The sequence below is a fragment of the Cetorhinus maximus genome, unplaced genomic scaffold (assembly GCF_964194155.1).
Source record: "Cetorhinus maximus unplaced genomic scaffold, sCetMax3.hap1.1 HAP1_SCAFFOLD_752, whole genome shotgun sequence".
NCBI classification, from domain to species: Eukaryota; Metazoa; Chordata; class Chondrichthyes; order Lamniformes; family Cetorhinidae; genus Cetorhinus; species Cetorhinus maximus.
In genome coordinates, this window is record NW_027596694.1 from 2,708 (window position 1) to 15,118 (window position 12,411).

At 47.2% G+C, this 12,411-nt stretch overlaps 1 protein-coding gene across 1 annotated transcript in view; it reads left to right on the forward strand.

Moving 5' to 3' along the window:
- The first annotated feature begins 1,379 nt into the window (after nucleotides 1-1,379).
- Nucleotides 1,380-12,411, forward strand: part of paqr9 (progestin and adipoQ receptor family member 9) — an 81,187-nt gene continuing 70,155 nt past the window's right edge. The window contains 2 exon segments of the mRNA XM_078535929.1: nucleotides 1,380-2,280; nucleotides 2,283-2,384. Coding sequence (XP_078392055.1) covers nucleotides 1,380-2,280; nucleotides 2,283-2,374 — 993 coding nt within the window. The 3' untranslated portion in view covers nucleotides 2,375-2,384.

Here is a 12,411-nt window from a genome sequence, read left to right on the forward strand (position 1 = left end):
TGTGATAGAGAGAGTGTGGGAGAGGAGGAGGAGTGTGATAGAGAGAGTGTGGGAGAGGAGGAGGAGTGTGATAGAGAGAGTGTGGGAGAGGAGGAGTGTGATAGAGAGAGTGTGAGAGAGGAGGAGGAGTGTGATAGAGAGAGTGTGGGAGAGGAGGAGGAGTGTGATAGAGAGAGTGTGGGAGAGGAGGAGTGTGATAGAGAGAGTGTGGGAGAGGAGGAGTGTGATAGAGAGAGTGTGAGAGAGGAGGAGGAGTGTGATAGAGAGAGTGTGGGAGAGGAGGAGTGTGATAGAGAGAGTGTGAGAGAGGAGGAGTGTGATAGAGAGAGTGTGGGAGAGGAGGAGGAGTGTGATAGAGAGAGTGTGGGAGAGGAGGAGTGTGATAGAGAGAGTGTGAGAGAGGAGGAGTGGGAGAGGAGGAGGAGTGTGATAGAGAGAGTGTGAGAGAGGAGGAGTGTGATAGAGAGAGTGTGAGAGAGGAGGAGTGGGAGAGAGGAGGAGTGTGATAGAGAGAGTGTGAGAGAGGAGGAGTGTGATAGAGAGAGTGTGAGAGAGGAGGAGTGGGAGAGGAGGAGGAGGTGCGGCTCTGGGAGAGGGAGCGGCTGGGATTGCGGGGAGGTTGAGCCGGGTTTGCGGAGCTGCGGCTGGGGCTGGATCTGGGTGGCTCTGGGTGTCGGGCTGTGGGTGTCGGGCTGTGGGTGTCGGGCTCTGGGTGTCTGTCTCTGGGTGTGGGTGTGGGGCTCTGGGTGGCTGTGGGTGTGGGGCTCTGTGTGGCTCTGGCTGTGGGTGTGGGGCTGTGGGTGTCGGGCTCTGGGTGTCTGTGGCTCTGGGTGTGGGTGTGTGGCTCTGGGTGTGGGTGTGGGGCTCTGTGTGGCTCTGGCTGTGGGTGTGGGGCTGTGGGTGTCGGGCTCTGGGTGTCTGTGGCTCTGGGTGTGGGTGTGGGTGTGGGTGTGGGGCTCTGGGTGGCTCTGGGTGTGGGTGTGGGGCTCTGGGTGGCTCTGGGTGTGGGTGTGGGGCTCTGGGTGGCTCTGGGTGTGGGTGTGGGTCTCTGGGTGTGGGTGTCGGGCTGTGGGTGTCTGTGTCTCTGGGTGTGGGTGTGGGGCTCTGGGTGGCTCTGGGTGTGGGTGTGGGGCTCTGGGTGGCTCTGGGTGTGGGTGTGGGGCTCTGGGTGGCTCTGGGTGTGGGTGTGTGGCTCTGGGTGTGGGTGTCGGGCTGTGGGTGTCTGTGTCTCTGGGTGTGGGTGTGGGGCTCTGGGTGGCTCTGGGTGTGGGTGTGGGGCTCTGGGTGGCTCTGGGTGTGGGTGTGGGGCTCTGGGTGGCTCTGGGTGTGGGTGTGGGGCTCTGGGTGGCTCTGGCTGTGGGTGTGGGGCTGGCTCGGCCATGTGTAGCCGGCTGAGGGGGAGCGTCCTGCGGACACAGGGACAGGTTCCAGCCCGGGTCACCGAGAGCTTCATCCTGAGCGGGTACCGGCTGGAATTCAGCTTCTCCCAGTGCTTCCTCTCCGCCTTCAGACCCACCAACGAAACCGGCAACTTCTGGACTCATTTCCTCGGCCTCTTCGTCTTTGCCTTTCATTTCTGGGAGCTATTCGACCATGGGAGCTGCGCCAGTTTGCTGGAGCCTTTCCTCTACCCCTATTGGAGTTACTGTGTTGGGGTTGGGGGGCTGTTGGTGGTCAGCTCCACGGCCCATCTCTTTAACTCAATGTCCTTACTCATCAGGGAGATCTGCTTTTTCATTGACTATGGAACCATCAGTGTCTACACAGTCAGTTCTTCCCTCTGTTACTATTACTATATTCACCCCGGAGGGCAGTGCCAGGCCGCTCTGGCCACCCCCAGCCAGCTGGACGGCTGGTTTGAGAGGCTCTACATCCCCTCCACCTGCCTCATCGCCCTCCTTTGCACCTTGTTCTGCTGTAACACCAGGATGATCTGGAGAAGGCATCGCTACACCATCCGCACCCTGGTCTTCCTGCTGCCTTTCACCGTCTCGTCCAGCCCCATCTTTTACAAACTCTACACGGGCACCCAGCGCTCCGGGGACACCCTGCTCTTCTTCACCCGCCACTGCTTCTGGCTGCTGGCCTCCGCGGTCTTCAACATCAGCAAGATCCCCGAGCGTTTCTGCCCCGGGAAGTTTGACATCGTGGGTCACAGCCACCAGTGGTTCCATTTCTGCACCTTCATGAGCATCCTCGACGAGCTGCGCATGATCAAGGGCGAGATGAAGATTTTCAGGATGGAACTTGGACCTGCGCCCACTTTCCTGCACACGTTCGGGTGCTGCTCAGTCTGCAGTGCTGCACCGCGGCCCTCATCACCTGGTTCGCAGTCCAGGCCGTGTCGACGCACAGGAACTCAAAATCCCAGTAGAATTGAATGGGTGAGTGTGAGATCGTGTGCGAGTGTGTCTGTGAGTGAGTTCGTCCTGAGTGTGAGCAAGCTAGTGTGTTAGTGAGTGTGAGCGGGTTAGTCCTGAAGGTCAGTGAGCTAGTGTGTTACTGAGTGTGAGCAAGTCAGTCTTGAGTGTGAGCGAGTTAGTGTGTTACTGAGTGTGAGAGAGTTAGTCCTGAGTGTGATCAAGCTAGTGTATTGTTGAGAGTGAGAGAGCTAGTGTGTTACTGGGAGTGAGAGTTAGTCCTAAGTGTGAGTGAGCTAGTGTGTTACTGAGTGTGACAAGTTAACCCTGAGTGTGAGCGAGCTAGTGTGTTACTGAGTGTGAGCGGGTTAGTCCTGAAGGTCAGTGAGCTAGTGTGTTACTGAGTGTGAGCAAGTTAGTCTTGAGTGTGAGCAAGCTAGTGTGTTACTGAGTGTGAGCGAATTAGTCCAGAGTGTCAGCGAGCTAGTGTGTTATTGAGTGTGAGCAAATTAGTCTTGAGTGTGAGCAAGCTAGTGTGTTACTGAGTGTGAGAGAGTTAGTCCTGAGTGTGATCAAGCTAGTGTATTGTTGAGAGTGAGAGAGCTAGTGTGTTACTGAGTGTGAGTGAGTTAGTGTGTTACTGGGAGTGAGAGTTAGTCCTAAGTGTGAGTGAGCTAGTGTGTTACTGGGAGTGAGAGTTAGTCCTGAAGGTCAGTGAGCTAGTGTGTTACTGAGTGTGACAAATTAACCCTGAGTGTTAGCAAGCTAGGGTGTTATTGAGCGTGAGCAAGTTAGTGTGTTACTGTGAGCAAGTTAGTCCTGAGCGTGTGAGTTATTGTGTTATTGAGTGAGAGAGTTAGTCCTGAGTGTGACTGAGTTAGTCCTGAGTGTGAGTGAGTTAGTCCTGAGAGTGAGAGAGTTAGTCCTGAGAGTGAGAGAGTTAGTCCTGAGTGTGAGTGAGTTAGTGTGTTACTGAGAGTGACAAATTAACCCTGAGTGTTAGCAAGCTAGTGTGTTATTGAGCGTGAGCAAGTTAGTGTGTTACTGTGAGCAAGTTAGTCCTGAGCGTGTGAGTTATTGTGTTATTGAGTGAGAGAGTTAGTCCTGAGTGTGACTGAGTTAGTCCTGAGTGTGAGTGAGTTAGTCCTGAGAGTGAGAGAGTTAGTCCTGAGAGTGAGAGAGTTAGTCGTGAGTGTGAGTGAGTTAGTGTGTTACTGAGAGTGAGAGAGTTAGTGTGTTACTGAGTGTGAGAGAGTTAGTGTGTTACTGAGTGTGAGTGAGTTAGTGTGTTACTGAGTGTGAGAGAGTTAGTCCTGAGTGTGAGTGAGTTAGTGTGTTACTGAGAGTGAGAGAGTTAGTCCTGAGTGTGAGTGAGTTAGTGTGTTACTGAGTGTGAGCGAGTTAGTGTGTTACTGAGTGTGAGTGAGTTAGTGTGTTACTGAGTGTGAGAGAGCTAGTCCTGAGTGTGAGTGAGTTAGTGTGTTACTGAGAGTGAGAGAGTTAGTCCTGAGTGTGAGAGAGTTAGTGTGTTACTGAGAGTGAGTGAGTTAGTGTGTTACTGAGAGTGAGAGAGTTAGTCCTGAGTGTGAGTGAGTTAGTGTGTTACTGAGTGTGAGTGAGTTAGTCCTGAGTGTGAGAGAGTTAGTGTGTTACTGAGAGTGAGAGAGTTAGTCCTGAGTGTGAGAGAGTTAGTGTGTTACTGAGTGTGAGTGAGTTAGTCCTGAGTGTGAGTGAGTTAGTGTGTTACTGAGTGTGAGTGAGTTAGTCCTGAGTGTGAGTGAGTTAGTGTGTTACTGAGTGTGAGGGAGTTAGTGTGTTACTGAGTGTGAGAGAGTTAGTCCTGAGTGTGAGTGAGTTAGTGTGTTACTGAGAGTGAGAGAGTTAGTGTGATACTGAGAGTGAGAGAGTTAGTGTGTTACTGAGTGTGAGAGTTAGTCCTGAGTGTGAGTGAGTTAGTCCTGAGTGTGAGTGAGTTAGTGTGTTACTGAGTGTGAGAGAGTTAGTCCTGAGTGTGTGAGTTAGTGTGTTACTGAGAGTGAGAGAGTTAGTGTGTTACTGAGTGTGAGAGAGTTAGTGTGTTACTGAGTGTGAGTGAGTTAGTGTGTTACTGAGTGTGAGAGAGTTAGTCCTGAGTGTGAGTGAGTTAGTGTGTTACTGAGAGTGAGAGAGTTAGTCCTGAGTGTGAGTGAGTTAGTGTGTTACTGAGTGTGAGCGAGTTAGTGTGTTACTGAGTGTGAGTGAGTTAGTGTGTTACTGAGTGTGAGAGAGCTAGTCCTGAGTGTGAGTGAGTTAGTGTGTTACTGAGAGTGAGAGAGTTAGTGTGATACTGAGAGTGAGAGAGTTAGTGTGTTACTGAGTGTGAGAGTTAGTCCTGAGTGTGAGTGAGTTAGTCCTGAGTGTGAGTGAGTTAGTGTGTTACTGAGTGTGAGTGAGTTAGTCCTGAGTGTGAGTGAGTTAGTGTGTTACTGAGAGTGAGAGAGTTAGTCCTGAGCGTGAGTGAGTTAGTGTGTTACTGAGTGTGAGTGAGTTAGTGTGTTACTGAGAGTGAGAGAGATGGTCCTGAGTGTGAGTGAGTAAGTGTGTTACTGAGTGTGAGTGAGTTAGTGTGTTACTGAGTGTGAGCGAGTTAGTGTGTTACTGAGTGTGAGAAAGTAAGTGTGTTACTGAGTGTGAGAGAGTTAGTCCTAAGTGTGAGTGAGTTAGTGTGTTACTGAGTGTGAGTGAGTTAGTGTGTTACTGAGTGTGAGTGAGTTAGTCCTGAGTGTGAGTGAGTTAGTGTGTGACTGAGAGTCAGAGAGTTAGTCCTGATTGTGAGTGAGTTAGTGTGTTACTGAGAGTGAGAGAGTTAGTCCTGAGTGTGAAAAAGTTAATGTGTTGCTGAGTGTGAGTGAGTTAGTCCTGAGTGTGAGTGAGTTAGTGTGATACTGAGTGTGAGTGAGTTAGTCCTGAGTGTGAGTGAGTTAGTGTGTTACTGAGTGTGAGAGAGTTAGTGTGTTACTGAGAGTGAGAGAGTTAGTCCTGAGTGTGAGTGAGTTAGTGTGTTACTGAGAGTGAGAGAGTTAGTGTGTTACTGAGAGTGAGAGAGTTAGTGTGTTACTGAGTGTGAGAGAGTTAGTCCTGAGTGTGAGTGAGTTAGTCCTGAGTGTGAGTGAGTTAGTGTGTTACTGAGTGTGAGTGAGTTAGTCCTGAGTGTGAGTGAGTTAGTGTGTTACTGAGAGTGAGAGAGTTAGTCCTGAGTGTGAGTGAGTTAGTGTGTTACTGAGTGTGAGTGAGTTAGTTTGTTACTGAGAGAGAGAGAGATGGTCCCGAGTGTGAGTGAGTTAGTGTGTTACTGAGTGTGAGTGAGTTAGTGTGTTACTGAGTGTGAGTGAGTTAGTCTGTTACTGAGTGTGAGAGAGTTAGTCCTGAGTGTGAGTGAGTTAGTATGTTACTGAGTGTGAGTGAGTTAGTGTGTTACTGAGTTTGAGTGAGTTAGTCCTGAGTGTGAGTGAGTTAGTGTGTTACTGAGTGCGAGTGAGTTAGTGTGTTACTGAGTGTGAGAGAGTTAGTGTGTTACTGAGTGTGAGAGAGTTAGTCCTGAGTGTGAGTGAGTTAGTGTGTTACTGAGATGAGAGAGTTAGTCCTGAGTGTGAGTGAGTTAGTGTGTCACTGAGTGTGAGTGAGTTAGAGTGTTACTGAGTGTGAGTGAGTTAGTGTGTTACTGAGAGTGAGAGAGTTAGTCCTGAGTGTGAGTGAGTTAGTGTGTTACTGAGTGCGAGAGAGTTAGTCCTGAGTGTGAGTGAGTTAGTGTGTTACTGAGTGTGAGTGATTTAGTCCTGAGTGTGAGTGAGTTAGTGTCTAACTGAGTGTGAGTGAGTTAGGGTGTTACTGAGTGTGAGAGAGTTAGTCCTGAGTGTGAGTGAGGTGGTGTGTTACTGAGTGTGAGTGAGTGAGTGTGTTACTGAGAGTGAGAGAGTTAGTGTGTTACTGAGTGTGAGAGAGTTAGTCCTGAGTGTGAGTGAGTTAGTGTGTTACTGAGTGTGAGTGAGTTAGTCCTGAGTGTGAGTGAGTTAGTGTGTTACTGAGAGTGAGAGAGTTAGTCCTGAGTGTGAGAGAGTTAGTGTGTTACTGAGAGTGAGAGAGTTTGTCCTGAGTGTGAGTGAGTTAGTGTGTTACTGAGTGTGAGTGAGGTAGTCCTGAGTGTGTGAGTTAGTGTGTTACTGAGTGTGAGTGAGTTAGTGTGTTACTGAGTGTGAGTGAGTTAGTGTGTTACTGAGAGTGAGTGAGTTAGTCCTGAGTGTGAGTGAGTTAGTGTGTGACTGAGAGTCAGAGAGTTAGTCCTGATTGTGAGTGAGTTAGTGTGTTACTGAGAGTGAGAGAGTTAGTCCTGAGTGTGAGAGAGTTAATGTGTTGCTGAGTGTGAGTGAGTTAGTCCTGAGTGTGAGTGAGTTAGTGTGTTACTGAGTGTGAGTGAGTTAGTCCTGAGTGTGAGTGAGTTAGTGTGTTACTGAGTGTGAGAGAGTTAGTGTGTTACTGAGAGTGAGAGAGTTAGTGTGTTACTGAGTGTGAGAGAGTTAGTCCTGAGTGTGAGTGAGTTAGTCCTGAGTGTGAGTGAGTTAGTGTGTTACTGAGTGTGAGTGAGTTAGTCCTGAGTGTGAGTGAGTTAGTGTGTTACTGAGAGTGAGAGAGTTAGTCCTGAGTGTGAGTGAGTTAGTGTGTTACTGAGTGTGAGTGAGTTAGTTTGTTACTGAGAGAGAGAGAGATGGTCCTGAGTGTGAGTGAGTTAGTGTGTTACTGAGTGTGAGTGAGTTAGTGTGTTACTGAGTGTGAGTGAGTTAGTCTGTTACTGAGTGTGAGAGAGTTAGTCCTGAGTGTGAGTGAGTTAGTATGTTACTGAGTGTGAGTGAGTTAGTGTGTTACTGAGTTTGAGTGAGTTAGTCCTGAGTGTGAGTGAGTTAGTGTGTTACTGAGTGCGAGTGAGTTAGTGTGTTACTGAGTGTGAGAGAGTTAGTGTGTTACTGAGTGTGAGAGAGTTAGTCCTGAGTGTGAGTGAGTTAGTGTGTTACTGAGATGAGAGAGTTAGACCTGAGTGTGAGTGAGTTAGTGTGTCACTGAGTGTGAGTGAGTTAGAGTGTTACTGAGTGTGAGTGAGTTAGTGTGTTACTGAGAGTGAGAGAGTTAGTCCTGAGTGTGAGTGAGTTATTGTGTTACTGAGTGCGAGAGAGTTAGTCCTGAGTGTGAGTGAGTTAGTGTGTTACTGAGTGTGAGTGAGTTAGTCCTGAGTGTGAGTGAGTTAGTGTCTAACTGAGTGTGAGTGAGTTAGTGTGTTACTCAGTGTGAGAGAGTTAGTCCTGAGTGTGAGTGAGTTAGTGTGTTACTGAGTGTGAGTGAGTTAGTGTGTTACTGAGTGTGAGTGAGTTAGTGTGTTACTGAGTGTGAGTGAGTTAGTCCTGAGTGTGAGTGAGTTAGTGTGTTACTGAGAGTGAGAGAGTTAGTGTGTAACTGAGAGTGAGAGAGTTAGTGTTTTACTGAGAGTGAGAGAGTTAGTGTGTTACTGAGTGTGAGAGAGTTAGTGTGTTACTGAGTGTGAGTGAGTTAGTGTGTTACTGAGTGTGAGTGAGTTAGTGTGTTACTGAGAGTGAAGAGTTAGTCCTGAGTGTGAGTGAGTTAGTATTTTACTGAGAGTGAGAGAGTTAGTGTGTTACTGAGAGTGAGAGTGTTAGTCCTGAGTGTGAGTGAGTTAGTGTGTTACTGAGTGTGAGAGAGTTAGTCCTGAGTGTGAGTGAGTTAGTGTGTTACTGAGAGTGAAGAGTTAGTCCTGAGTGTGAGTGAGTTAGTGTGTTACTGAGTGTGAGTGAGTTAGTCCTGAGTGTGAGTGAGTAAGTTTGTTACTGAGAGTGAGAGAGTTAGTCCTGAGTGTGAGTGAGTTAGTGTGTTACTGAGTGTGAGAGAGTTAGTGTGTTACTGAGTGTGAGAGAGTTAGTCCTGAGTGTGCGTGAGTTAGTGTGTTACTGAGAGTGAGAGAGTTAGACCTGAGTGTGAGTGAGTTAGTGTGTTACTGAGTGTGAGTGAGTTAGTCCTTAGTGTGAGTGAGGTAGTGTGTTAATGAGAGTGAGAGAGTTAGTCCTGAGTGTGAGTGAGTTAGTGTGTTACTGAGTGTGAGTGAGTTAGTGTGTTACTGAGTGTGAGTGAGTTAGTGTGTTACTGAGTGTGAGAGAGTAAGTGTGTTACTGAGTGTGAGAGAGTTAGTCCTAAGTGTGAGTGAGTTAGTGTGTTACTGAGTGTGAGTGAGTTAGTGTGTTACTGAGTGTGAGTGAGTTAGTCCTGAGTGTGAGTGAGTTAGTGTGTGACTGAGAGTCAGAGAGTTAGTCCTGATTGTGAGTGAGTTAGTGTGTTACTGAGAGTGAGAGAGTTAGTCCTGAGTGTGAGAGAGTTAATGTGTTGCTGAGTGTGAGTGAGTTAGTCCTGAGTGTGAGTGAGTTAGTGTGTTACTGAGTGTGAGTGAGTTAGTCCTGAGTGTGAGTGAGTTAGTGTGTTACTGAGTGTGAGAGAGTTAGTGTGTTACTGAGAGTGAGAGAGTTAGTGTGTTACTGAGTGTGAGAGAGTTAGTCCTGAGTGTGAGTGAGTTAGTGTGTTACTGAGTGCGAGTGAGTTAGTGTGTTACTGAGTGTGAGAGAGTTAGTGTGTTACTGAGTGTGAGAGAGTTAGTCCTGAGTGTGAGTGAGTTAGTGTGTTACTGAGATGAGAGAGTTAGTCCTGAGTGTGAGTGAGTTAGTGTGTCATTGAGTGTGAGTGAGTTAGAGTGTTACTGAGTGTGAGTGAGTTAGTGTGTTACTGAGAGTGAGAGAGTTAGTCCTGAGTGTGAGTGAGTTAGTGTGTTACTGAGTGCGAGAGAGTTAGTCCTGAGTGTGAGTGAGTTAGTGTGTTACTGAGTGTGAGTGAGTTAGTACTGAGTGTGAGTGAGTTAGTGTCTAACTGAGTGTGAGTGAGTTAGTGTGTTACTGAGTGTGAGAGAGTTAGTCCTGAGTGTGAGTGAGTTAGTGTGTTACTGAGTGTGAGTGAGTGAGTGTGTTACTGAGAGTGAGAGAGTTAGTGTGTTACTGAGTGTGAGAGAGTTAGTCCTGAGTGTGAGTGAGTTAGTGTGTTACTGAGTGTGAGTGAGTTAGTCCTGAGTGTGAGTGAGTTAGTGTGTTACTGAGAGTGAGAGAGTTAGTCCTGAGTGTGAGAGAGTTAGTGTGTTACTGAGAGTGAGAGAGTTTGTCCTGAGTGTGAGTGAGTTAGTGTGTTACTGAGTGTGAGTGAGGTAGTCCTGAGTGTGTGAGTTAGTGTGTTACTGAGTGTGAGTGAGTTAGTGTGTTACTGAGTGTGAGAGAGTTAGTGTGCTACTGAGTGTGAGAGAGTTAATCCTGAGTGTGAGTGAGTTAGTGTGTTACTGAGAGTGAGAGAGTTAGTGTGTTACTGAGAGTGAGAGAGTTAGTCCTGAGTGTGAGTGAGTTAGTGTGTTACTGAGTGTGAGAGAGTAAGTCCTGAGTGTGAGTGAGTTAGTGTGTTACTGAGAGTGAGAGAGTTAGTGTGTTACTGAGAGTGAGAGTGTTAGTCCTGAGTGTGAGTGAGTTAGTGTGTTACTGAGTGTGAGAGAGTTAGTGCTGAGTGTGAGTGAGTTAGTGTGTTACTGAGAGTGAGAGAGTTAGTGTGTTACTGAGTGTGTGAGTTAGTGTGTTACTGAGTGTGAGTGAGTTAGTGTGTTACTGAATGTGAGTGAGTTAGTGTGTTATTGAGTGTGAGTCAGTTAGTCCTGAGTGTGAGTGAGTTAGTGTGTTACTGAGTGTGAGTGAGTTAGTGTGTTACTGAGTGTGAGTGAGTTAGTGTGTTACTGAGTGTGAGTGAGTTAGTCCTGAGTGTGAGTGAGTTAGTGTGTTACTGAGAGTGAGAGAGTTAGTGTGTAACTGAGAGTGAGAGAGTTAGTGTTTTACTGAGAGTGAGAGAGTTAGTGTGTTACTGAGTGTGAGAGAGTTAATGTGTTACTGAGTGTGAGTGAGTTAGTGTGTTACTGAGTGTGAGTGAGTTAGTGTGTTACTGAGAGTGAAGAGTTAGTCCTGAGTGTGAGTGAGTTAGTGTGTTACTGAGAGTGAGAGAGTTAGTGTGTTACTGAGAGTGAGAGTGTTAGTCCTGAGTGTGAGTGAGTTAGTGTGTTACTGAGTGTGAGAGAGTTAGTCCTGAGTGTGAGTGAGTTAGTGTGTTACTGAGAGTGAAGAGTTAGTCCTGAGTGTGAGTGAGTTAGTGTGTTACTGAGTGTGAGTGAGTTAGTCCTGAGTGTGAGTGAGTTAGTGTGTTACTGAGAGTGAGAGAGTTAGTCCTGAGTGTGAGTGAGTTAGTGTGTTACTGAGTGTGAGAGAGTTAGTGTGTTACTGAGTGTGAGAGAGTTAGTCCTGAGTGTGCGTGAGTTAGTGTGTTACTGAGATTGAGAGAGTTAGACCTGAGTGTGAGTGAGTTAGTGTGTTACTGAGTGTGAGTGAGTTAGTCCTTAGTGTGAGTGAGGTAGTGTGTTAATGAGAGTGAGAGAGTTAGTCCTGAGTGTGAGTGAGTTAGTGTGTTACTGAGTGTGAGTGAGTTAGTGTGTTACTGAGTGTGAGTGAGTTAGTGTGTTACTGAGTGTGAGAGAGTAAGTGTGTTACTGAGTGTGAGAGAGTTAGTCCTAAGTGTGAGTGAGTTAGTGTGTTACTGAGTGTGAGTGAGTTAGTGTGTTACTGAGTGTGAGTGAGTTAGTCCTGAGTGTGAGTGAGTTAGTGTGTGACTGAGAGTCAGAGAGTTAGTCCTGATTGTGAGTGAGTTAGTGTGTTACTGAGAGTGAGAGAGTTAGTCCTGAGTGTGAGAGAGTTAATGTGTTGCTGAGTGTGAGTGAGTTAGTCCTGAGTGTGAGTGAGTTAGTGTGTTACTGAGTGTGAGTGAGTTAGTCCTGAGTGTGAGTGAGTTAGTGTGTTACTGAGTGTGAGAGAGTTAGTGTGTTACTGAGAGTGAGAGAGTTAGTGTGTTACTGAGTGTGAGAGAGTTAGTCCTGAGTGTGAGTGAGTTAGTGTGTTACTGAGTGCGAGTGAGTTAGTGTGTTACTGAGTGTGAGAGAGTTAGTGTGTTACTGAGTGTGAGAGAGTTAGTCCTGAGTGTGAGTGAGTTAGTGTGTTACTGAGATGAGAGAGTTAGTCCTGAGTGTGAGTGAGTTAGTGTGTCATTGAGTGTGAGTGAGTTAGAGTGTTACTGAGTGTGAGTGAGTTAGTGTGTTACTGAGAGTGAGAGAGTTAGTCCTGAGTGTGAGTGAGTTAGTGTGTTACTGAGTGCGAGAGAGTTAGTCCTGAGTGTGAGTGAGTTAGTGTGTTACTGAGTGTGAGTGAGTTAGTACTGAGTGTGAGTGAGTTAGTGTCTAACTGAGTGTGAGTGAGTTAGTGTGTTACTGAGTGTGAGAGAGTTAGTCCTGAGTGTGAGTGAGTTAGTGTGTTACTGAGTGTGAGTGAGTGAGTGTGTTACTGAGAGTGAGAGAGTTAGTGTGTTACTGAGTGTGAGAGAGTTAGTCCTGAGTGTGAGTGAGTTAGTGTGTTACTGAGTGTGAGTGAGTTAGTCCTGAGTGTGAGTGAGTTAGTGTGTTACTGAGAGTGAGAGAGTTAGTCCTGAGTGTGAGAGAGTTAGTGTGTTACTGAGAGTGAGAGAGTTTGTCCTGAGTGTGAGTGAGTTAGTGTGTTACTGAGTGTGAGTGAGGTAGTCCTGAGTGTGTGAGTTAGTGTGTTACTGAGTGTGAGTGAGTTAGTGTGTTACTGAGTGTGAGAGAGTTAGTGTGCTACTGAGTGTGAGAGAGTTAATCCTGAGTGTGAGTGAGTTAGTGTGTTACTGAGAGTGAGAGAGTTAGTGTGTTACTGAGAGTGAGAGAGTTAGTCCTGAGTGTGAGTGAGTTAGTGTGTTACTGAGTGTGAGAGAGTAAGTCCTGAGTGTGAGTGAGTTAGTGTGTTACTGAGAGTGAGAGAGTTAGTGTGTTACTGAGAGTGAGAGTGTTAGTCCTGAGTGTGAGTGAGTTAGTGTGTTACTG